Genomic DNA, 26,004 nt, shown 5'->3' with positions numbered 1-26,004 from the left:
TTCTTTAAAAGTTCTGCCGGTGCTTCTGATGTGCAGCCAGGACTGAGACTCACCAGAGAGACCTTTTGGAGGGATGCAGGCGTGACTTCGAATGCTGTGTGGAGGAGCTGAGACTTTATTTTATATGTAGGGGGAGGTAATGATGGTTTAAAAATATGATTATTCATGTTGTTAATTCTCCCTAATGTTTGGCTCAGGGCCTGGCTTATTAGTAAGCACCTAACCAAGGTGTGTTCCTTAAAGAGCTGAGTTTCACATCCTAAGAGAGAGAGACAGAAATTATAAGGAATGGGGAAATAGCATGGCTGGAGAAGAACATACCTTAATCAACCAGATACTGGTTGCAAACCCAGCTCTAATACCAGTTCATCTGGGTAAGTTATATAACTTCTCTGTACCCCAGTTTTCTCATCTATAAGATGGGCTATAAGTACTTATCTTTTAGTGTTGTGAAGATTTGAAATAATAAATGAACTGCTGGTGGAAAGGTAAACAGGCAGAACCACTCCAGAAGGCATCCTTGTAGTTTGTAGCCATAGTCTAAAAATAGATATAAAACTTTTGAATTAATTCTAAAAAATATCCTAAGGGACAAAGAGATATGAACAGCAATTATGAGGGGAGGGGTGTTTTTAATAGCAAATATTTGCAAAAAAAGGAAATGATCTAACAATTTGGAGATACTTAAATTTTGGTCATTAATAAGATGGAATATGTGACCCATAAAATGTTTTTTAAACTTTCCACTATATTTTAGATAGCTCATTATATAATGTTAACTTTAAAAAGTATAAAAAAATGCATAAAGTTTGATCCCAATGATATAAATAGAATAAAAAATGCATAAAGTTTGATCCCAACGATATAAATAGAATTAGGTCCCAATTGTATAAGAAGCTTAGGAAAAATTAAAACTAGAAAGAAATATATTAAGATGGATTTTTTTTCTGTGGGTATTTCTAAATTACTACTTTTCTTTATAGTTTTAAATATTGTAGATACACAGTGGTAGGTACTGTGGTAGTTCTCTGGTGATTGTTTGAAGTGGATGGTGAGGATGGAGGGAACGGTCCCAGGTGTTTTAGACCTGACCCCTCATATCTCCATCTGAGATGGGGAACCAGGAGGAACAGCAGGTTTTTAGGAGGAGGATGTTGGGGTCAGTTTAGCACCTGCTGAGCGGAATCCAAGGTGGCAATGTGACAACGTCCATTCAGCGGCTAGATGTTTAGGTCTGGGGCTTCGAGACTTAGGTTTAAAAGTTACTTTCATAAGGTGCTGCCATAACAGAAGTAGTATAAGGGGATGAGGTTCCCAAGGGCAAGCATATCAATGGGAAGGGAATGTGAGTCCAGGACAGAGCCTGGAAGACATGATGTGACAGAGAGAAGGCCCCACTTGGGCTCAAACTTTATATTGTTTTAATATTTCTACATTTTTGTATTACTTTTCCAATAAACTTTCCTTACGAATTCGAGATTTCTATGTGAGCCCCAAAGTGGAAAAGAACAGCCTTGTTTGATGGAAATAGCAGCAGGCGAGGAATGTGGGACTGGGACCAAGTGTAAGATCAGGGTGACCCGGAAGGTGTGGCTCCCCGCTCCGGACCTCAGTTGCATCATCTGTCCTGAGAAGTGGGATGAACTGAGGATCTGGAGATGCCTCTCCAGCTTGGAAAGGTCTGAGGCAAAGAGTCGCCAAGGATGTCAAGCAAGTCAGCATGGTGGGCGTGGAAGAAAACCGCCTTGAGTAACCTTCCAAGGGATAGTTGATTTGCGTCTTTATGGATTGCTATTTTAAAATTATTTACGTTGTAAAACTTTATAGGGATTTGATTTCCTCCCTAAAATAATCCACTAATTTGGCTGCTGCAGATCTTTGTTGTACATCCTGAAATAGATATTATAATACGACAATCCTAACTTGATAATAACGTGTCTTTGTGCCAGTGTAATAGGGATAAAGAAAGAGTCCTGTTTTTGTCCTAATAAAGAGAGGGCACTTCAAGAGGTCACTTATTTCTAGCTGCTTTTGAATAATAGTAATAAAAAGTTTATGTACACATTAAGGTTTTCCTTTATCTCGTATTTCCTAGATCCAGATCTCCTTGTTTTAGTCAAGCCGCTGATTACAGGATTAAATTTTAGAGCTTTATCTTTCACACAACCTTAACATCAAAAAATTGAGTCGAATATTGCTATCCTGTTTTGCTTTTGTGTTGGTTTCTTCTCTTAAGGATTTCTGACTGTTGGTTTGATACCATTTTCAATGGGCATGTATAATATGAACTTATCCCTACTTTTTAAAATAGCTTTATAACTTGTATATGACTTACAGAAATTCCTTATTTTATAGATCTTAAAAAAAAAGTTCAGCTCTTAAAATCACAGAAATTCAGAAACTGTAAGACAATTTCAGAAGTAAAAAATGCATATCAAATTGCTTATGAATTCTTATTTTTTAAATCGAGAGTATCAGGGTCTATCAAAGAGATCTTCCTGTTAAAACAAATGCCCTTGGTACATATACCATAATATAGTACATGTATAGTATAGTATAGAAGAACTTTACTTGCTTCTGTAAACTAAGAAATTTCTAGAATAAAATTTAGTGTGTGCTACCTATGAATATTACGACCTTATCAGAAATTACTAGTATATTTCAAATAAGTTGGATTTTGATACCAAAGCAGATAGAAAATTATATTAAAACTACATTATATTGTATTTGGCACATGGTGGGAAAATACCATGTAGTTTGAAATTTCTACCATAAACCTTTCATTATTAAATCTTAACAATAGACATAACTTTTAAATATATGACTAAAAGCAGTAGAATTTATTAGAAGTTTAATTAATTTGGTAACACTTTTTTTCCCTTACTCTTTAGATTAAGCACAGATATTACAGAGCGAAGTGTTGTAAACTTTTACCCTGTGGACTCAGCAGAAGACTTAGAATTACAAGACTCTGCACTAAAGTATGTTGACCCTTTTTTAACAATATATTTTACCTTTTTACATTGAAATATTTTTGCTTTAAATTCCACTTTGTGTCATTTTTTTCTCTAATTCCTACAGTGGTCAAATACAGTTGGAGACGTCTCCAGAACGTGAGGTAAGGCTTCTCTTGGATTCACCAGAGCTCTGGTGCAATACTCTGCCACAGAAGAGTGGCCACCATATTTTATCAAGATTTATTGTGGGGTGGAACATTCATTAGTGAGATCAATATTCAAATTTGTTCAGGGTCTAGTTGTCAATTTTTTTATAGTTCTGGCTTCTTTAGTTTTCCTTCTTATCTATTATATACTCACCTCCCATTAAAGATGAGAGTTGGCTGTTTCCATTAAGTTCTCTAAATTTTTTATGTCAGACGGTCGGTCTTAAGTCAGGCCCTGGCAACTAAGACCCACACGGAAACCTCCTCTGCCAAAAACTGGAGGTAGGACCATCTGATGCAAGTCTTACAGCCACAGATAAACATAAACTAGGAAAGACTTGAGAGACAAGAATGAGTGATTTGGGATATGCCTAGGAGGAATAAGTGACTCTAGCAAAGAGAAACTGGTGGCGGAGGGGTTTGGGGACAGAGTAAAGGTAGGTCAGGTAGCTACAGAGGGTGAAATTTGGGTGTCTGTAAAGAAGGCAGATTTGACATAATTAACTAGAGATGAGCCTGGAAAGTCCTGAAGAAGCAGGCATAGAGAGATAGGCTTGAGTCAGCGACATGGGAGTAAAACATTGTTTACATACGACCTGTTTTATCCCTTCTTACTGAATAGGCTTAGGATGGCTAATTTCAGTACAACCAATTTATGTCCCCTGTGGTGTCTGGACACGTACCATAGTAAAGCAGTTTCACACTCTTAACTAGCTAAGTCTCTGTTAAATGAGGAAAAGAACTGTAATCGAAAAACCCATGTTCCCCGAGAGTGTGGTTTCATCGTTGGGTGTAGTGACTTGGAATTATGTTAAGTTTCGGCCCTATCTCAAAGACTTGCTATAACTATGAGCTCCTGTGGGCTACCTCTCTAACTTCACCTTTATTTTCTATAAATTGGGATCCATCTTGGAACCCAGGGCACCTAACGTAGCTGTTACTGTTACTCTCCCCTGTGATTGTCATCAGTGTGGTCCTTAGAATCATTGCACTCCCTCTTCCCCAGGTGGAGGCATCACTGAATGACCCAGTAGTGAGACATCAGGAAGCCGCTTATGTGAAGGCTGCCCTGGGCGCATTTCCTCAGGCTCTTCTTTAGAGACATGCTGCTTTTGATTCTGTACAGACTCACTTTTAGTTTTAGCTTTTTATTTGGAAATAATTTAAAATTTATAAAAGGTTTAAAAAATTACAAGATTCTACAAAAGATTATAAAAAAATTATAACCTAGCACCCGGATTTACCTGTGATTAACATTTTCACACATTTGTAGTATCTCTCTCTTCCTCCACACACATAGTTCTTTTTCTGAAAATTGGAGGAAAAGTTTTATACATCATAGTCCTTTTCTCTAAACATTTCAGTGTACCTTTCCTAAGAATAGGGCTTTTATCCTATATAACCCCATTTCAGTTATCAACTTCCTAAATTTACATTGATAAAATATTTTCATCTAATCTGCTATCCATATTCCAAACATTTAGGTTGATCTAATGATGTCTTTCATAGCACTTTTTCCCCTTCAGTGTAGGATCCAGTCTAGAGGCAATAATTGTCAGGTAACTATAGTTTGCTTTATTCTGGAACATTTCTATAACCTTTCTTTGATTTTTTTATGACCGTAAAATTTTGAAGAATATACTGCTCCTCTTTTTGTAAAATGAACTGCCCCTTATTTTGTGGGACAAAAATCCCTCATATTTCTTCATGATTAGATTGAGTCCCTGCATTCTTGTTTGGGATACTGCACAGGTGATGTGGTGTCCTTCTCAGGGTACCACATTTGGAGGCACATTGTGTACATCTGTGCTTCATTGGTGACGTTAATTTGATTACCCAATCGAGGTAGAACCTGATTTCTCCACCGTCTAAGTATTCTATTTTCCCCTTGCAATGAACAGTCAGTCAGCGAAGAGGTACTTTGAGACCATGTTAGCATCCTGCTGCAGACCCACTTTTGATTCCAGTAAAATAGATGCCCTCCTGTGTGCATGATTTCAGGAGTATCAGGCAGACACCAAGCCTCTAGGAAAAAAGATCTCCATTCCATGTCTGATTTACAATGTTAATATTTTTTTTTTCCCTTTTTGGTTGAATGAGGAGTCACGTTCAGTGTAAGGAATTCTTACACATTGTCTTCCTTCTTTGGGCAATTCTCTGTCCATGACATATGTCTACATGATTTTGAAAAGGGAGGGGAATTGCTGGCTCTGGTGGAAAAAAAGTCAGAAGGAGGAGGCAAAGAAAGTGTTAGATTAGCAAGGCCAGTGCTGATGATTATGTGGAACTTAAGTGGGACCCTCCTTTATGGTTTGGTTATTTTTATATTCTCTCTTCCATCTCATTCAGGAAGAAAGCAGTATCTATAGCATAGTCTTGAATCAGTTAGCCACTATTTGTTGAGTCCTTGTGCTGGATTCAGCCTTGTTTGGGGTGTCGAAGACTGGGATAGGAAGAAGATGAAGTTGCCCTCACTTTCAAGGCATTTTAAAAATTGTGGAAGAAAGAAACCTTAGATATTGAGAAAACTTAGAGAAGAATATGAGATAGTCCATAATCCTGAGTGTTTTAGGTGCTCTGGGAGACTGGGGAAAGGATAAGAGGTTAAGGAAAGAGAAATAAACCTAGATTTGGGGGGCAGCTAGGGTTTGGATTGGTCCCAGGAGGCTGTGCCGAGCAAGGCAGCTTGGCCATGGTCGAATCAGCACAGAGCATGAACCGGAAAGAAACACTGAGGGGGATAGGCTGGTGCCCAGTTAGATAGGTGAGGCCAAGATTATGAAATGGTTTGTAATTGTCAGCACATCACATTATCTGACTTTTAACACTCTTTAGATGACTGTCCACATCAAGTTTGGGCAGCGCTGGCAACCACTCAGGAAGAATTGCAAATTATACTCTCATACGTAAATAATATCCAATAGGGAAGGATGCCGGGGGGACAACAGGGAAAATTAGAGGAATGAGCTTCCTACAGAGAGAATCAAACCTGCAAGTTACTTGTTAGCAGTTCAGACATTCAATTGAGTAGGGAAATTAATGACTGTTTATTCTAAAAATATGTTACTCCCTTGGATTTGTCACAGTTGGGAATATTTTTTAATAGCACTCCTCAACAATAGGAATAGGAACAGACATCTTAAATTTATACTAGTTTGGTGATATATATGAAGATGTTTATATTAGCTATCACCAAATTTTTTATTAGGGTGGATCAGTGCTTTTTTTGGGGGGGGGAGGCTGTGCCGCCCGGCTTATGAGACCTTAGCTCCATGACCAGGGATCAAACCCGGGCCTTCAACAGTGAAATCGTGGAGTCCTAACCACTGGACCGCCAGGGAATTCCCTCAGTGGGGTTCTTGATTACCTTATAAAGAAGGCAGATCTGGGTAAAATAAACTATCGAGTTTCCCCATTGGTTGACAAAGCAAACTGATGTTGAATTGACAGCGCAGGATTTTCCTAGGTCTGGGTATGTATATTTATTAAAAAGCTCCCAATGAGATTCTGTGTATTTGGGAACTACTGCCTTGGACCATTTATAAAAACCCTTATGCTCCCAGCAGGTGGGAGCCTGCAGGTTGCTTGGTAACCTAGCAAGGAAAGCTGATGTTCACAGGTACTTTGGGCTGAGCTCTTTGCTCTGGGAAATCCCTTTTCTTAGTTTGTGTGATATTTTAGTTGTATTTTTCTGTGAATATAGTTGCATGTTTTTAGAAAATGTAAGTATGGCCTACTTAACTACTAATTAATTAATTCAGCATATTATTCATTGTGACCCTATGTGCCAGGGATATGATGGAAGTTAGAAAAACTCAGTTCTTGCCTCACTAATTTTATAGTCTGATGGAACGTACCATGCATTTTTTTTCTTCCTTAAGGTTCAAAATGATCTAACATTACAGAGTAATGGGAGCGAGTATTCTCCCAATGAGGTAAGTTTCCTGAAGATTACTGAAAGCTGAGGTATTTTGTGAAGCCTGAATTGGAATATCTTGTACAGAAATCTATAATCTGAGACCATGATGATTCATGAGTTAATTGTATTGCAGAATCTCTGAGGGAATCTCTTATTAGCTCTCATAGCCTGATCCGGCCCTATCCATAATTAAAGACTCATTTTAGAAGACATATTTTGAAGACCAAATGTGGGAACATTTTTATAGAAAACGAAGTGAAAATAGCTCATGTAGGCAACATTTAGAATGTCTCGTTATCCATAAATGATTCAGTGTGTGGTTTCCACATAGCTGAGACATCTGTTCAGTGTTACCTGTTTTCTCATCTCATCGTGTTAGAAATTCTTTATCAGATGTGCCCTCTGTGAGGCGCATGTGAGCGCGTGCTTGTGTGTGTGCGTGCCTGCGCGTGAATGCACGCATGTATTCGGGAGCAGAAAGGGATTGCCAGTATCACACAACTATGAACTGGTATTATAATGAGCCCATAAACGATTGGACGGATCTCCCCCAAAACAACATTCTGTCGATTCCACCTCTTAAAGCATTAGCAATGTGAAGATGCGTCAATTATCATTTTTTAGTCAGGACTTCCTCACAGCAGCAAATGCACGGAGGTCGTGGTTTTATTATAATCCTTGATCATAGAGAAGCATGCCTAGTTCTGCTCCAGTTCTTTAAAAAATGTCCTTTCCTTCTAACACCACAGATGAGAGAGAACTCCCCTGCCATCTCTCCTACCAACGCCAGCACAGCTCTGTTTGGCCTGAAGCCTCGATCAGGTAAATTGAAACCTTAGTGTTCTTGCACGTGTGAACAGCTCAGGAGTTTCTCTTTAGCCTTTTAAATGCATACATTACAGTGCGAGCAGCCTTGTCAACTCCGATGAGTTTGAGTCGTGGCATCAGAACCCCACTACAGCGTGGGGAGGCCATATTTTCAAGCCTTGTGGTCGTGGATCACCTATTAACGCCATGTTATCAGTAGTAGATTATCTTACCTTCTTTTGAATCAGAGCAAAGAGAAAAAGATGTTGGGACATGTAAGTGGGAAAGAAATATTCTGTTGATAAAATAGCCACCCCTTTGCCCCGGTGGTTCCTGGTACCTTGCTGAATTAAGGCTGGTGACTCTTTTCTGAGACACCCCTCATTTGCTCTCTGGGCCTTGGTAAGGTCTGTGTATTTACTCATGTGACAGGGTGGTCATTCCAAGACTCACATGAGTGGTCAGGAGACATTTTTAAGAGCATTTCTGCTTATATTACCTACTTTATTTTAACTTAGTATATTCACAAATGTAAATGATAGCAATGTGCAAAACAACTACTGATTTTAAAACGAAGGACTATGTATAGAAAAATTTGGTTCTTCTGATTTCTCCACATACTTAAAGTTCTAGCTCTATCTACCCTCTTTTTGGTGCTTCTTTGTTTTAATATTTTTGATTCTTAAGTGTTTTGCATACACTCACTGCTAATGCTTTTCAGTAAGTGCTGAGAAAGGACTCAGACGCTTTAAGCGAAAGGTAGTAAAGAACTCAGATGTTCTTGGGTTTTTTGATAAAGCATTTGGCAACAGTTGAAGTTATACATGTGTATATTTTGAAAAAGGGTACCCACAGAAAAAAAAACGAAGATGGTTCTTTTATAAAGGAATGTATTTTCGCTTTTGGAGAAAGTTGATTGATGGGTAACATGTGGCCAGGTGTAATGGCTTCCTGACATTTTGAATGGGCTGTAAGACAAAGCCATTTGAGAAGATGCTTGGGTGTGGCAAGGGTTAAGAGGTGTTTTCTGGAGAACCAAATTGTGCATGAAATAGGACTCAGGTGGCTGGCCTCACCATTCATGGAGCTGAGCATATGCAGCCAGATATGGGTTGGGCTTCCATTTCCAAGGTCTCAGATCATGCTGGGAGGAAAGGAGGCTTCCATGCCTTGAGTGATGATCTGCCAGGAATGTTCTCTATACACCGAGGACTTCATATTGGGCTACAGACTTTCTCCTATCCCTTACAGGCACTTTTACACAATTTAAAAATATCTTATAATTGAGCGAATCAAAAGTTGAATGAATCTCCAGAGATCAATATTCTTTCGAATGTGCATCTTTGCAATTTCGTTGCAAAATTGTCTCCGTGGCTTTTTCAATTCTTTTTATGGGGTCCAAGCTCAACTTATCAACCTCATACCCGCACTGTTGAACCATTTCAGACTCTTTGTGGTGGTGAAAAATAAATGAAGTATTTATTTTGAATAGCAGGAAACAAAGATAATTTCCTTTCCTAGCTTCCAACCTTTCTATAATGCTGACTAACCAGTGTGGAAATTGTGCCAGTTGTTGAAAGCTTTGTGGAGTTTGGTTGTCGTAAGTAATGCTGATTTTTCTTCAGGAACATCAAGTGGCATGTTGGAACGTTATGAAACTAGCATCATGTATTGGGAATTTAAAATTTTTATTTAGTGACTTTAAAATATTACAGTATGTATTTTTCACATTTTCTGGAAAATAATATACATACTAATCTTAATTGAAGATCACATGACTAAAAAAGAGAGAAATTATTTTTGATTGAGTAGCTTTGGAACTTTAGAAAGTGATTTAATTTTTATTTTAAAGTTAAGTATATGAATTCATGTGATTTCTTTGTTAAAAATAAAAACAGATTGCTCAAATTAGCAAGTGGGAATAGAAACTTAGATTCTTAAAGTAGGCTAATAGTTTTCTTCAAAAGAAATTTTTTTTTCTGTGTTTTCCTCCCAAGAAAGACAACTGTATATATCCAAACATGCATTACTAGAATCATGTCCCTGTATTTTACTGGCCCTGCCTTATGATTGAATCAAAATTGTATAGATATTTCCTAAACATCAAAAATTACTATATGGATAGTTAGTACAAAAAAAAAAGAGATGTTATTTCATAAATGACCAATTTAGAAGTGCTTTGAATTGATTGACATCTATTGGTTAATTAGGTTTGTTGTTAAAGAGACTCTACTAGTGTCCGAAATAGGTTCTATACTGATCAATATCTAAGACAGTATTGAATGGTATACCTGTGTGTCAAGGGTTGAGCAGAGTTGGCTAGATTCAGTTATCAATAAAGCATGCCAGCAGACTTACAGATGTCTTTAAAGAGAAATTTTACATTACCTTGGGAAAAAAAATCCACCAGTGGTAAACACTGATTCTATAATAGATTTATTTCTAAATAATAGACATATTTATACATATTAAGCTTTTTCTATGTAAACAAATTTTTTGTGTGAATCATATTTGCTAAGATTGTTAGTTATTTAGGTCTTTGGAAAAGGTATCTGGAAGGTCTTGTGCTTTTTATCTGCATAATCTATGGGTTCTCCTTCTTTCCGCTGACATGATTCATTAGTACTCTAAGTCTGTGGGCTTGCGAACTGTTAACGATTAACGGTATTAACTGCATGCCAAGTATATGATTGATAAGTACTAACACTCAGTTTTTTATCATTCTTTTTATTCCATGCGCCATCTTTCATTCTCCTGTATTGTACATTTGAAATTAAATTCCATAATATGAAATTCGCTTCATTTCCATACAATCCTTATGCCATTTGTGAAATGCTGCTGCCCCTTTGGTTTTTCCTGGTCCTTGTGCAACCGTACGCGGACTGGCTCTCTCGCTCTCCTGCAGACCCAGCCCTCACTCTTCCTCCTATCTCCTTCAACAAACTTACACAGGCACAAACATGGGACAACTCTAGCTACAGTGTTCCATCTGAAGGAGACAGTGACAATGGTAGGTGGCTTTGTACCTATTCTTCGATGTGCTCATTAATAAGCCAATGAATGAATATACTGAACATTCATTTCTGTGCAGCTGAAGATAGAGTGTATATTCTCCTGCATGCCTGATATAAGAGATAATAGTAAACCTGGAAAGTCCACAAAAGTGCATGTGCATTGTTCTCTGGCAGTTTGTCAAACTACATTTAATTATCTTGAATATTCCGAATTTTGGAAGGACTGTACAATAATTTCTTCTCTATCCTTTCTGCTTCGGGGGTTTTTTTTTGTTTTTTTTTTTTTTTGTGTGTTTGCTTGTTTATAAAAAATGGGAGTTTGTACATTTGGATAATCTCTGCCGCTCCTGCTTCTGAACTAAATGCTTTCAGAGTTTCATCTTTTATCATCTATGCTTGCCATATGAAATTTTTAAAGTAATCAAGGCATACTGTGGCTGATCCAAGAGGACTGCACTGAAAATAGTTAGAAGTGAGAAATTCCTAAAAATGAAGAGAAATCACTTGCTTACTTGCTTTTTTTTTTTTTTTTTTTGCAAATTATTTGCACATTTTGACTTTTGATACCTGCAGCCCTTTTGAGTGTAATTTCATCTACATGATATTCAAGAATGGTAACTTGGCTTGAGAACCAAATGTGCAAATAAAAAATTGAGGACACCTAGCTAGGATGAATGTGGATATCGTTTGATTTCATGCCACTAAATATCTGAAGTAGCCTAAAAGATGAAAATAAAATAAATATAGTTATTTAGATATACTTACCACAGATATCTGAATCTCCATACTGGTCTGTTACTTCAGATTTTAAACATATTACTCCAAGATACCAAAAGATAAAAGTAACATGAAATGAAATAGAGAGTATGATTTATAGGGAAGAGAAGTGATATGTGGGGTAAAACCACAATGCAAGCACAATAAGAAGATGTATTTTCTGATAATACTTATTTTTTTTTAATCTAAGTATCAATATGTTATATGTAATAAATAGAAACCATATATTTAAAACATTTGCTGTGATTTCTGGTCAAAATTCAACCAAAAATTGCTTTTCCAGACTTCCTTATGTAGAAGGATAATGTATATCTTGGCAGGTTAGTTACAAAAGGAATTTCATTATTTCATAGATTTCTAAAATTTTTAACTGAAAACAAGTGTGATTAAACAACAACAACAGGGAGACCAAAGTCCCTTCTTATATCATCCCATTTTAAATTCTGGAAGTTGAGGAAGGCTAAATGGAAACTTTCTTGATAAACCTGTTCCTTTACTTAAAAATAAAAAGGGGAGAGAGGCATTTTTGTTTTTCAGAAAGCATGGCTATTTATAGATCTGATGTTGTTTAAAGGAAATGAGCCTAGAATGAAAGATTTATGTGTGATTTGGTATTTCCTTAGGAGTGATATCTGAAACCAAAGACTTTTTTTTTTAAGCTGGGTAAGATCTAGACATCTTAAGTAGCAGTAAGATTTCTATCTTTATAGATGAACCAAATAAAACGAGAAATGTGGGTCACGCTGTTAGGTAGCGGGAGGGGTGGGGTCACACCCAGGGCTCCTAACTCTCTGATCATCTCCTCTCCACCATATCTACCTTCATCTATAGCTGTTTATTGAGGGTTCTTTGTGCAAGCTACTATGCCAGACGGCCTTCTTTTTATTGAAAGTCCTAAGATTTCCATAGAAAAATAATCATTGTGAAAATCTTTCTGAAAATAAAATAACCTGGCAGTACTTCTCTGGTAGTTTTTGTTTGAGTGAAAATTCCAGGGATTCATGTGTAGCTATTATGCTGTACCACACACACACACACAAATAATAAAAGGATTGTTTTCAGTATTCATCTACCTGGGTTAATCATGTCAGATATTGGATAGTTGTTATTTTCCCCTATTTGTAATTTGTCTACAATATGCCCTGGGCAAGAGATGATTTTCTATTAATTATCTATTAATTTTCTGGCAACAGAAATCTTTGCAAATATTTGTGTAGGTTCCCAGATCTGACCTTTCAAAGAGAATCTTCATTCTCTTTGTGCTAAATATTGCCTTCTGATTTGAATACATTTTCCAATACATTTTTTAAATTAATGAAGAAGCACTATATGTGTCCCCAAGTATATGCGCTAAGGTTGGAAGAGGAATACAGCCTACTTTTATGTTGTTCTTACTGGTTCCTCTGAAATAGTAGATCCTATTCAGTGGCCTCTCATGGCATTTCAAAGCTGATTACCCCAGCAGTTCTGTTTCCTCATATTTTCTCCATTATCCAATATCTGCAGCTATCTCACCCTGTGTAAATAAATGGCATCATATTACCAACTCAACCCAGCATAATGTAGCTTGCCTTTCATTTATATTTTTATTAATTATTTTTGGTAAAGTTGGCATTTTTTATACCTTGTTCACTGTCTTGCTTTATGTTAAAATTACCCTTCTTTTTTTTTTTTTATTACCCTTCTTTTAAATTTCAATATTTAAGTAAAATTTAAATTTTATTTAAAGAAATACATTTACAATAATAAACATAGGTTTCTAATATTTTGTTTCAAATATATCTCATTTCAAATTCCCTATTTTCCCTAAAACTCATTCTTCAAAGAAATAAAAAAAAGGCAAACTGGCTAGAAGTTCCTTGGGAGTTTGGATTCCCACAGTCCCCAAAGTTCTGCCTCCTGAAATGGATGGGCAAGGATGTGGATGTGTGTCTGTATGTCTTTCCACCCCTGGAACTGGATGGGGCAGCTTCACTTCAAGTTGTTCTTAACTTGAAAACTTCTCTTCTGCTCCTTTTCTTGTGCCCTCTTACTACTCTGCATCTTTCTTTCCTTTCCCCCTTCATTTTGAAATTAAAATCGTTCCTGTCTTCCTTTGAATTATTTTCCCTTTTTCATTTGCAGTGAATTGGTGGGTGCTAATTTATACTTAAAATTGATCTTTAAACTCTCACTGGAAAGTGAATGAATGGACATATCTATCTTGGGCCCGTTGACAGACATTTTCTGGAATTGTTTTACCATAATCTTGCACTTCTAGGTATTATTTTCCCCATTACAAAAATGATGAAACTGAAGCTGTGAGATGAGAGGTGTTTCAGTGGTTCTCAACCTGTCTTCATATTAGAATCACCTGGGCATTTTATAAACAATAGCTGCCCATGCCCCACACGGCCTGTGCTGATTTATTTGGAGTAGCATGGAGTCTTCGCACTGATTAATTATTCTTATTGTTTTACTGATTTTATGTTATGTTTAAGTAGGTGAAAACCACTGGGTTGAATAAACTGCCCAAGACCATAGAAAGCAAATCTGAGCGTTTTGAGGGCAGAGGATTTACATAATTCATTTTTGGGCACCAGAGGGAATAAATGAATGCACTAATCAGATTTCTGATTCACATTAACCTGGATCTACAGCTCATGATACTTTTTCAAAGCCACCGTATTGCTGCCCTTGAATTTGCATGTCTTCAACATCACACCCAGTCCAGGTTTTTAATTTCCAAGGAGAAGTTGAGAGCCAAATTCCAAAACCTCATGTGTCCACAGAGAAGAAATCTAGAGTTAAATTTAGATAGCAAAGGTTAATAATATAGACTGCTAATTTCTATGCAAAGTTCCTTTCACTTAATAATTAAATAAGTAGCATTTCAGGCAATTTTTAGAGGAGGGAGCTTCCTTTGCTTAACTGAAAGATACTTTTACAACATTTAGAAAAAGTTTCTTGTGCACATCCTTAAATATTTACTGAGTGCCTCCTGTGTGTTAGGCATGATGCTCGTTACTGTGGATACAGATCTGAAAAAGACAGACTAGATCTCTGCCTTCGTGGAACTTTAATTTCAGAGTCTAATGCATTCAGACCTGGAGACTAAGTTTTAGGAGATTTTTCATGTTAAAAAAAATTGAGATGACTGATTATCAGGGTAGGGTTATCTCTGACAAGGTGTTCTCCATATAAAGTGATCTTTGAATGAGGGAGTTTTTGAAACACTTGTTTGTTTATTCATCTAACAAACTGCTTTGTGGGGCAGGGGTAGAGGTTTAAATTGGAAACAAACATAAACTCTTACAGAGTCCTAATGGAGAAAAGCAGATCTCTCCTGTAAGACAGAAAGTGAAGAGTGTCATGAGAGACACAGATAAAGCATGTTGTACATTCACAGCTGACAGACCACTCCCAGGTCAGGGATGAAGATGAGGAGGAGGGTGAAGGAGGAGGTAGAGATAACGGAAAAATCAGTGGACTTGGACGTGTACCTGCAAGGATGCATTTGATATTCTGCATAAGCATATTCACAGTTCCCTGCAGAGTCTTTGCTTAGAAATTTGTCTCTTCAGCTAAAGAAATTGCAAATATGAACAAATCGTCCTTTTCATTCTTTGAATGTTATCAATATTTGATATACAGTAATTAAACAGCTAAGCAGGACTCATTTTTTCCTGCATCTTAAATCACCTATTTCCTTGTCTCTTCCTACCCCTTGTGCATGCATATGTGTGTGTACACATACACACACTGACACACACCCTCACTCTGCTCCCTTGCCCCTTTTTTTTTCTTCTTCTTTACACAATCAGTGTGACATTTGATATGAAAGACAGTTGCTAACAGGGCGGCTCTTAATATTGTCTTGCAGCCACAAGCTAAACTTTTATTCCCCTGAATTAAGTAGGGGAGTTCTTGAAATGTAGTGATATGAAATTAAGGAAGACCAGAATAATTCCTCCATAGATCAGCTTCCTGAAGTTTTGACCAGGCTGGTCACTGCATTTATTACTTAAATATGACTTGAAAGAAAAAAAAAACTGGGGGGGGGCTTCCCTGGTGGCGCAGTGGTTGAGAATCTGCCTGCCAATGCAGGGGGCATGGGTTTGAGCCCTGGTCTGGGAAGATCCCACATGCCGCGGAGCAACTAGGCCCGTGAGCCACAACTACTGAGCCTGCACGTCTGGAGCCTGTGCTCCGCAACAAGAGAGGCCGATAGTGAGAGGCCCGCGCACCGCGATGAAGAGTGGCCCCCGCTTGCCACAACTAGAGAAAGCCCTCGCACAGAAACGAAGACCCAACACAGCCATAAATAAAATAAATAAATAAAATTAAAAAAAAGAAAAAAGAAAATGCTCCCTATTTCACTTACAAAATTAATAATAAAAACAAAAAACAAAAAAACTGTGGATAAAATAATCAGAGCTACCATAATGGTCCTATTAAAATTATTCTGTCATAACAAACTTATGTGCTCTGTAGATTTATTATTAGTTTAAATAGTTCGTTTTAAATTCTAATATATTCTACAATAATTAATCTATTTAGAAAACTAGTAGTATTATAGTCAGGTTTCCAGTAATTTTATGTACATTTGAAGTATTCATTTTAAAAATAATGGTTCACATATGTTTTAACACTTTTTGACTGCATACATTCATAAAGCAGATACCCAAGCATGCATTTTGTATTTTTTGAGACGTATGGGAATTTCAGATGAAAAGCAATGCCAGGAAATTAAAACCCAGATACCATTGAATTATCTTGGTGTCATACACAGGGCTCTAACAGGGTATAGATACTTGAAGAAGAGTGTGCTGTTAGCCAAAAGCTCACGGTTAATTTAACTTCCTGATAGCTTCGTATTCAGAATGAAATCTGCCAGTAAAAACATACTGAAAATATTAAACACGTAGTATTAGATAAGATTTACCCCAGAAAAAAAGGCAGAGGAAAATAAAACCTCCAAAGAAAACATTAGATTTGTTTAAACGGTTCTGGGGCTCCCCTTGCTGGCCAGTATGTGTATTACTCAGCTAAGTCCACATTCCTTGACTTTTTTGGTAAATTTGGTTGACTTTTTCTTTGGGGGTGTGGATTATTTCTAGACTTTGCATTTTAATATATATCTCTTCTGGTCACTATGTTTAAATGGGTTGATTTTTTGGTTGGTCTCAATATGGTGCAAAGGCAAATGTAATGCATTTCCAGTTTCTTCCGTGCTTCTTATTTTGTCAAATTCTTCCTCATTTCCCTTTGCTCTGTGAACTTCTCATCTCTCCCTGCTGGTTGGTCCACCCTACTTCCTTTGCCTGCCTTGCCTTTATTTTTGAAACAATTGGTCTCGCTTCCTGTGGGGTTTGGTTTTTGTAGGTCTCGGTGACAAGACTTTGGCTCTTTCTGCTTGTGACTTCCTTAGGTGGCTTGAGGCAGAAGCCCAGGCCCCAGGCTGACTTCTCTCTGAGGTTCCAGAAGGTGTTAACATATACAATAGATCATTCCCTCGCTCCATTAACTTCTGTAAGTCACGGATTTCTTAAGATGTGTCAACTTTCTGGTCCTCTATAGAGCACCAGAGTGCTGATTCAGATATCCGAGAACTGATTTAGAACGAAAATACTGAGATGTGAGAAGTATAGTGCAAGACACTTATTAAAGTATTTTGGTTCAAAGATACAAATTGAGGTTAAAACGACGTAGTTGGGTGAATATGGGATAATTGATTATATGGTGGACTCCAGTTGTTTTCATTCGAAGTATATTTGTAAACCATATTTAATTAAAAAACAAATTGAAATGCTTTTCAAGTGGTTCATAGCAAATGTTTGGCAGAATAGAATAAACGTTACATAATCTTCTTATTCTACATTATTGAAGATACGGTGATTGAAACTCCTAGAATTGCAGTATGTCAGTGCAGCCTTCTACGTGGTATTGATTTTTAAAATTGGAGTTCTCTGCCCCAAATTGTCTGAAGCGCCCCCCTCATTCGTACCCCCCCCCCCCGCCCCCAATCTGAAAACCTATGGGACACGGGGAACCAACTACAGCTCTTAACCGTTCTTTGCCCCCTCTGGTGTGCATGGAAAGTTGACAGTCTTCATAAGATAAGAATCTCAAGGAAGAAAAAGATTCAAGTTTAAATTCGCCCTGGGCTTTGTATCCTAATAAAAATTGCCATAATCACTCTGCCCGTACATAGCATATTTTGTACCTTCTCTGTTAGTCTTTAAAAGATGTCATCCTTCAAAGGTTGAGAGCATTCATTTTGTCTGCAGCCAGAGCCTTAACTCCTTCCAGAGTTGCCACTGTGGGTCGCTGTTTCTGGAGGTTGTAATTTTAAGGACCTGCAGCCAGAGGTGATCTCTTCACACTGTCTCCCATCTTGCCAGCTTTTCTAAAAGGAGTCTGTGGTCATCTCTGAAGAGCTGACTTTTGGGGATTTGCTGTCAGTGACATGATAGAGGGCAGAATTTTTCCCTCCACACTCAGATACCTATCTGAGCGGATAGTGTGTATTATCACTTAGTTCCTAACCCAGGCTGGTGAAAAACCTCAGCCAACAGAATCCTTAACCTGTGCTTGTTTGTAACCTGTAAAGCAATTCTGTCTTATTAGTTGAAACAGAGTATCCAAATTTAATGAAAGGATTGTGAAACCTGGAGTGTAGATGAAAACTTGGAATAAAAGCAGTGGAAAAATGAGAGAGAAGGGGTCTGGAATGGTGCCAAGGATGACCAAGCCCTTTCCTGGATTCAGCTGATGGTTCGTCCACACAACCCTGAATAATTGAATACATAATCTTCTCTAGAATATTCGAATCAAGCTTTTCATGTGAAGTCAGAATGTATTGTTTTGTGAGTGGCGAATGAATTATTTGGGATAAATAAACTATTTGATTTAAATATGAACAGCCCTATACGGCAACCTGTACTAGGTGCTCCATAAAGGCTTTTTTCCCTTTCTGTTACAGTGTTTCTTAGACCACAGAGAAATTTGGAATCTATAGACCCACAGTTTACAATTCGTCGGAAAATGGAACAGTTGAGAGAAGAAAAAGAACTGGTGGAACAGCTCAGAGAGGTACCGGGAAACATTGTATAACTGAATAATTATTTCCAGAATTGAAGCAGCATTCTGTATTTTTAAAAGTAGACATTGGGGACTTCCCTGGTGGTCCAGTGGTTAAGACTTCACCTTCCAATACAAGGGGTGTGGGTTCGATCCCTGGTGGGGAACTAAGATCCCACATGCCTCGTGGCCAAAAAACCAAAACATAAAACAGAAGGAATATTGTAACAAATTTAATAAAGACTTTAAAAATGGTCCACATCAAAAAAATCTTTAAAAAAAAAAAGTAGACTTTGAAGCACTGCAGACTGAACATCTAGTTTCAAATCTAGCCAGCTCACTGTTTGATATTGGACAAGTCACTTAACATCCCTGAGTTTGAGTCTTGTCATGTATTAAAAACAATAGTTCCCATCTACCTTCATGGGATTTTATGAGAAATATATGAGATAATGTAAGTAGAAATACTTAATACCTATGTATAAAAGCTAGTATTATTTCAGTTCTGGTGCGCTTTAAAAAATGCACTGTTATTAATTTACTTACTGATATCCCATGAATTTAAAGATATTTATAGTTATCCTTACTATGTACCCCAAACCGGCCAGAATTTTCGAGTGTCATAATAGGCAAACCGTTTGAGTTCCTACCAAGAGTGAAGTCTTGTGCTGGGTGCCAGGGAAGATTTCAAGCTTGGTGACGGCAGGGACCATGGCTGTCTTATTCCTTGTTGTGTTTCTATCCCCAGCACAGCTCCTAGTGGGAACTGTGTATGTATTTTTCTACCCTCATGGTCTATGTGTCTAGTTAGGAGGCTCGTACGTAAATATGTGGAAGATCAAACAGCAGGACAAGGGTCAGTCACCAAAGAACACACTGGTATTAATTATTAAAGGCAGTACATCATGAATTACTACATAAGTTCTTTATATTTAAAGAGAAGAACCATAGCCATGAACTAGACGAATATAAGAAGCTTCTTGAGGGGGTGGATTTTATACTACATCTTCTCCCTTCACTAGCAAATGATTATTGACTGCTCTCTGTGCCAGGCTGGTATAGTCTAGGTGATAGACAGAGAAAAGAACAAAAAGGTCCCTGCTTTCATGAAGCCTGTAGTCTATTGAGAAGACAGAGTAAGTAAGAAGGAAACAAATAAATACACAATTTCAGAGAGCAATGAGTTCTGCAAATGAGCAGTGAATCCTATAATTAAAATTAAAGCTGAATTAAGGTAGGTCAGAATCTTTGTTGTTGCAGATGATACTTTATATACGGTTTAGCACGTAGTCAGGAGGAAAGAAAAAAAACCCAGAAACCTCTTACCACCACTTTTTTTTTAAAGTTTTTAATTAATTATTTATTTGTTTTTTATTTGGCTGTGTTGGGTCTTTGTTTCTGTGTGAGGGCTTTCTCTAGTTGCGGCGAGCGGGGGCCACTCTTCATCGTGGTGCGCGGGCCTCTCACTATCGCGGCCTCTCTTGTTGCAGAGCACAGGCTCCAGACGCGCAGGCTCAGTAGTTGTGGCTCACGGGCCTAGTTGCTCCATGGCATGTGGGATCTTCCCAGACCAGGGCTCGAACCCATGTCCCCTGCATTGGCAGGCAGACTCTCAACCACTGCGCCACCAAGGAAGCCCTCTTACCACCACTTTAAGCCACTGTGGTTGACTTAACAGTCACATAGGGCAAGTCAGACCTCTGTCATTTGCCTAGGATATTTGGATGTGCCGTAAGCTTGGGAGGTGAACTTTCAGAGATATGTAAAAATAAGATCAGAAGTTGAGCTATGCCTCTCAAAGAGTGATATAATTTTATCTTAAAGCCTGGGTCATATTGATAGCTTATGTTTTAATTTAGTGATGTAAAATTAGAGACTGAAAGCATGCTTGGAAAAAAATGAGGTGTCTATACAAGACAGTTCTGAAAGAGAATTATGCAAGACTGTTACATGCACTGATTTTCAAGTGCTTCACTTATTGCAGATCTCCCAATAAAGTCATCCTTTCTTACGCTGTTATCCATTTACAAGGAGCTTCTGCTGTGAAGCAGAAATTTGTATTTGAAGTTTTAAAAACTGATCTATCTACTTCTGCTTCTGAGGAGATGGAGTTGATGTACTTTTCCCCATTCATCCCACTAAGTACAACTAAAACCCCTGGTGATTATATATAAAATAAGCATAGGAACACTGAAAAGTGGAGAGAATAATTCAGACTAGCTGGGCTCTTTGGGACTAGGAATGACAGTGGTGGTGAGTCCAGTGGGATTTCTTTTTTGCCTTATCTTTCTCAGACTTGAAGGTGAAGTAGTTGGAAACCGGAAATGCTAATGGGCACAAATTAAGAAAAAAAAGTCCCAATGAAAGCTTGCTTACTTTAGTCAAAGGACCAGAAAAAGGGCAGCCTAGTGAGATAGAAAATTTTTAGACATTAAAGGCTCTACTCCAGCTAAACACTACAGAAAACCCGTGGTCCCACCCCTACCCATGCCTGCAAAAATGGCATAGGCAGCTAGACTTTAACCTCTGCTGGGATGGTATCAGAGAAGGCCAAGTTGGGAGCCAGGAATTTCATTCCCATGAGCTAAGAATGATCCCGTCACCTCCCATGGTGTCAGTGGAGCCCACATGGGGAGCCTGGATTTCCACACCCACCCCAGTCACTGACAGCAAGTGGGAATCTGCATTTACACAGCAGTAACAAGGTGGTAACCTCCCTTTCCCTGCCAGAGCAGTGTCCAAAAAAGCCAGCTAAAACAGAAAGTTTAAATAGGATCCAGAGTCTCATAATACCAGAAATGTCCAGGTTTCAACCAAAAAAATCACTCATTCTACCAAGAACCAGAATGAATGTGAAAAGATAATCAACAGATGACAACACTATTGTGGCAGAGATGTTATCATCTGACAAAGATTTTATACTGTTTGTGATAGAAATGCTTCCACAAGCAATTACGAACACAGGTGAAATGAAGAAAAAAATAGAATGTCTCTGCAAAGGAATAAAAAATCTTAGCAGAGAAATAGAAGACATAAAGAAGGACTAATGGAAATTTAGAACTGCAGAATACATTATCCAAAAGAAGAAGCCCAGGGGGTGGGCTCAACAGCAGAATGGAGGTAACAGAGGAAAGAATCAGTGAACTGGAAGAAAGAACAATAGGGATTACCTAACCTGAGTAGCAGAGAGAAGACAGACTGAAAATAAATGCGCACAGAGCCCCAGGGACCTGTGGGAGTGTAACAGGTGATACACATTCATGTCATGGGAGTCCTGGAAGGAGAGGAGAAGGGGAGTAGGGCCAAAGAGGTACTTGGGGGTGGGAGGGAAGTGGGTGTGGATGTAAAACAGCATTGTGAGAGACCCTTGTGGTGATGGACGTGTTCTATCAATGCCAATGTCCCAATTGTGAAGTTGTAGTATATATTTTTGAAGGTTGTTACCTCAGAGGGAAACTGGGTAAAGGGTACATGAGATCTCTCTGTATTACTTCTTATAACTCCATATGAATTTATAATTATCTCAAAGTGTTTAATTTTTTAAAAAGAGGGAAAAATTGATTTTTGAACTAAAACATGGTCTCAGAGAAAAGCTTCTCTTAATCCCTTTTCTGCCCCTTGCAGTCTGTCTGAACCAGTTGGATTTGGGTTTTTTAATTTATTTTTTTAAATTTATTTTATTTTATTTATTTTTTATTGAAGTATAATTGACTTAAAATATGATTTTAGTTTCAGGTGTACGACATAGTGATGTGATATTTTTACACATGGCAAAACGATCATATGGATTTGGCTTTTATTGTTCAACTCATTCTGTTTTTCTATTTTCATTGCTAAGACTGAGGCAATGTTGAACTTAAGAAGTCCATTTTTTTTTTTGGCTGTCTCAGGTCTTTGTTGTGGCACATGGGATCTTCACTGTGGCATGTGGGATCTTTCGTTGCATCACATGGGCTTCTCTCTAGTTGTGGCGTGTGGGTTTTCTCTTCTCTAGTTGTGGCGTGGGGTCCAGAGCACATGGGCTCTGTAGTTTGCGGCACTCGGGCTCTCTAGTTGAGGTGCGCGAGCTCAGTAGTTGTGGCGCGTGGGCTTAGTTGCCCCGCGGCATGTGGGATCTTAGTTCCCTGACCAGGGATCGAACCCACGTTCCCCTGCATTGGAAGGCGGATTCTTTCCCACTGGACCACCAGGGAAGTCCCAAGAAGCCCATTCTTCTAAAAATTCAACTAATTAAAAATTTTAGACACAACTGAATTTGTTTTTCTACAGAGGGATTTTTATTTTAATATCTTTCGAAAAGGTTGAAATCATGTCAGTGTTTTCCACGTGTTCTTATCCTTCTCCATAATGAAACTTAAGTCTCAATTCATAAATACCCATAACTGTATTTTACCCTCAGTTGCCTGAGAGCAATTGGCTTCCTTCTGATTCCTTCCCAGAGCATCGAGATGAGACTCAAGGTCAGCCTGCACGAAGACCTGGGGGCTGCCCTCATGGATGGCGTCGTCCTCTGCCATCTGGTCAACCACATCCGCCCGCGATCCGTCGCAAGCATCCATGTCCCCTCACCAGCAGTCGTAAGTAACACCATATAAGGGAAACTAACTCTTACATCAAACAAACGCCTTTGGGACAGTATTGCTGGTTAAAGATACCGATGGGATCTCCAGGACCCTGCTCAAATCCTCTGTGTTGGGCCCCAAACAACTAGAAGAGCAGAAAAGGAATAGCATTTCTGAATGAAGCAACATTTTCACTGTAAAAAGGGAAGATAGTTAAAGTAAGTATGTAAATGACAGAAAAGGAACTTACTTCAAATAAAAAGCAAAAAACGTTAAAGAAATGCTTGGGGTGCTAACTTTAAGACTGTAGAGACACAAAGATTCATTCCTCACAAGGAATTATTTAAACAGTGAGAAGTCTTTTTGGAAAACTTCTTTTGGTTGGTGAGTTCTCTTCTAAATGGAAACTCTTTCCTCTATTAATTATTGAGGATTTTAGGATAGCTCTGAAAAGATGTGGATTCTGTATAAAATATCATTAGTAACCTGTCAGGCCAGAGGTTGGTCAGCTGGTTATTAATTCAACAATTCCTTGATCACTAGCTGTGCTCAGGGGTAGGTTGGAGATACCAAGGATACTGGGGAAAGATGAAAGAGACCGAGTGAGATGCCATTAGTCCCTAAAAATCCTCGTCTCCATGTGGGGGAGATAAAGCAGGCACTGGCATCCTCTTCCTATACATCATGGACCATATTACCATCCAGAAGAGAGCTATGGAGTTATCTTTTATGGTCATTCAGATGAGGGAGGGGGAATCAAAGATAAGCTGGTCTTTGAAGCCTATGTAGGGTTCAGACAAGTAGAGAAGAACCTCTATCCATACTATTTACTATTAGGTGAAGCAGAAGAGTTTAGGGGCTAAGAATGTAGGGGTTGGATTCCAATTCCACATCTATATAATCCGTACGACTTGGGGAAAGTTATTTAACCTTTCTTTAACTTGGTTGGCTCTTCTCTGTCATGGAACTGCTCCCATGAGGATGAAATGAGGACCTACATGTGATATAAATGTGAATGCGAGCCATTGTGATCATTAGTGTTTATGAACAGATTTTTCAAAAGCCAGAGCCCCCAACCTCAAGGCACAGTGTTCATAAAATACCATATGAAGAATGTGTGGAGTGAAAGCCTCATGTGAAGCCCCACTCCCCGCCCAGGAAAGCATCATGGCATTATTTTTCTTAGTTTCTTTTCTCTTGGCAGCAGGAAAAATTAGCTGATGATTGCATTTCAACTGTCAGTTTTCTTTCTATACAGTTGAATATATTTTTCCCTTCCAAAGACTGACCACTTTTTTGCCTCATAAAACACAGGAAAAAAAACCAAAACAAAACAGTTTGTCTTCTGATTCAAATCTGCTTTATCTGCCTTAGTTTGGGCAGTAAATTCTGTCCTATAATCGAATATGAAAAAGTTTTGAAGTCCAAACTCCTATTAAGTTGTTTCAGCTGTGTACCAGATTCTCATTCAGTATTTTTCCCCAACTTACAAGAAAGAAAGTACGATTCCTCAGCCTCCAATTTAAATATACAGTTATTGTGTTATAAGGTATGAGGACACTATGAATCATGTATCTACACACATTTGTATATTTGATCAATTCTTCAGGAAAAAAATGCCACATTCTTTGGTTGTCACCTTTTATCTTTTTCAAATAAAAAAATCTAATTGAAAATATAATGGGAATAATGCTTGATTGGAGAAAATGGAGAGATGCAGGAGGAAAATATATCATGTTCTATCCTACCACCCAAAGACAACCACTGTTTACATTTTGGCTTTTATGCTGCTAACATTCCTCCTGCATATAAGTTGTTTTTGAATTGTGAGCTTCTCATATATACTATTTATTAGTTTTTAAAATTTATGAAAACCTAAGTATTTCCCCAAGTCATTAAAACTCTTCATAAATATCCATTTGAACAACTGTGAAATATTTTAGCTTATGTTATTATATTGTAGTTTTCCTTTCTAGAAATGTGTCTAAATGTCCACTTCTCAGAAATTCTTCACTGAGTATCTTGAGCTCCCATTCACCAGACCAGCCACGGCGTAGCGGTAGAACCCGCTTCCATCTCCAGTCTGTGCCTTCACTGTCCACTCCCGTGTTTGCACAAGTTGCTCACTCTAACCTGCTCCCCACCCTGCCTCTAAATCTCCTCGCCTTGCAGCATCACCAGCTTTCTAATAAAACCGATTGCTTTGGCGAGAAAGAGAGTCATTGGCCTGGTGAATTTAACCCTTCATATAGAAATATATCTGCTGATGGGAAAAGGTGGTGTTTATGGTGTACTTTTAAGTAAACTAAAGCAGGTTACACAACAGTATGATCTCATAAAAACTGTGTGTGTGTGTATGTGTGTATCCACACATATACATTCACATACATGTGCAGAAAATCTTGCACACATGTATATACATATATACATGTATGCAGAAATTCTACATATAAACACATATCTGTGTGTATATATATATATGCATATCTTTGTGTACACACACAGTGTCTAGAAGAATATAATCCAAAATATTAACAGCTCTTTAGGTGAATGTTTCTGGATAATTTTTTATTGTCTTCTGTTTGCTTATGTATTATTTTTCTCCAATAAACGTGTAGTACTTCTGCCATTTAGAAAGTTTAAAATTTAACCTGTTATTACAAGTATTTCTCTTAATAATCCTTTATTTCTGAATATTTG

The 26,004-nt window shown here is 38.0% G+C and overlaps 1 protein-coding gene across 8 annotated transcripts in view; it reads left to right on the top strand.

Annotated features, from left to right (window-relative positions):
- The window catches only part of LRCH1 (leucine rich repeats and calponin homology domain containing 1), a 191,002-nt gene that overhangs the window by 144,490 nt on the left and 20,508 nt on the right, over positions 1-26,004 (top strand). For 4 of the 8 annotated variants that reach the window (XM_036831083.1, XM_036831080.1, XM_036831086.1 and 1 more), the window contains exons 12-18: positions 2,892-2,981; positions 3,082-3,118; positions 7,045-7,098; positions 7,832-7,904; positions 10,795-10,899; positions 18,645-18,754; positions 23,182-23,319. In XM_036831083.1, coding sequence (XP_036686978.1) covers positions 2,892-2,981; positions 3,082-3,118; positions 7,045-7,098; positions 7,832-7,904; positions 10,795-10,899; positions 18,645-18,754; positions 23,182-23,319 — 607 coding nt within the window. The remainder of the gene's footprint in view (positions 1-2,891; positions 2,982-3,081; positions 3,119-7,044; positions 7,099-7,831; positions 7,905-10,794; positions 10,900-18,644; positions 18,755-23,181; positions 23,320-26,004) is intronic. The other 4 variants (XM_036831085.1, XM_036831081.1, XM_036831079.1 and 1 more) reach the window with 3 other exon arrangements.

The sequence above is a fragment of the Balaenoptera musculus genome, chromosome 18 (assembly GCF_009873245.2).
Source record: "Balaenoptera musculus isolate JJ_BM4_2016_0621 chromosome 18, mBalMus1.pri.v3, whole genome shotgun sequence".
Taxonomy (NCBI): Eukaryota; Metazoa; Chordata; class Mammalia; order Artiodactyla; family Balaenopteridae; genus Balaenoptera; species Balaenoptera musculus.
Note: the sequence above shows the minus strand (reverse complement) of the source record. Positions and strands in the feature narration are given on the sequence as shown.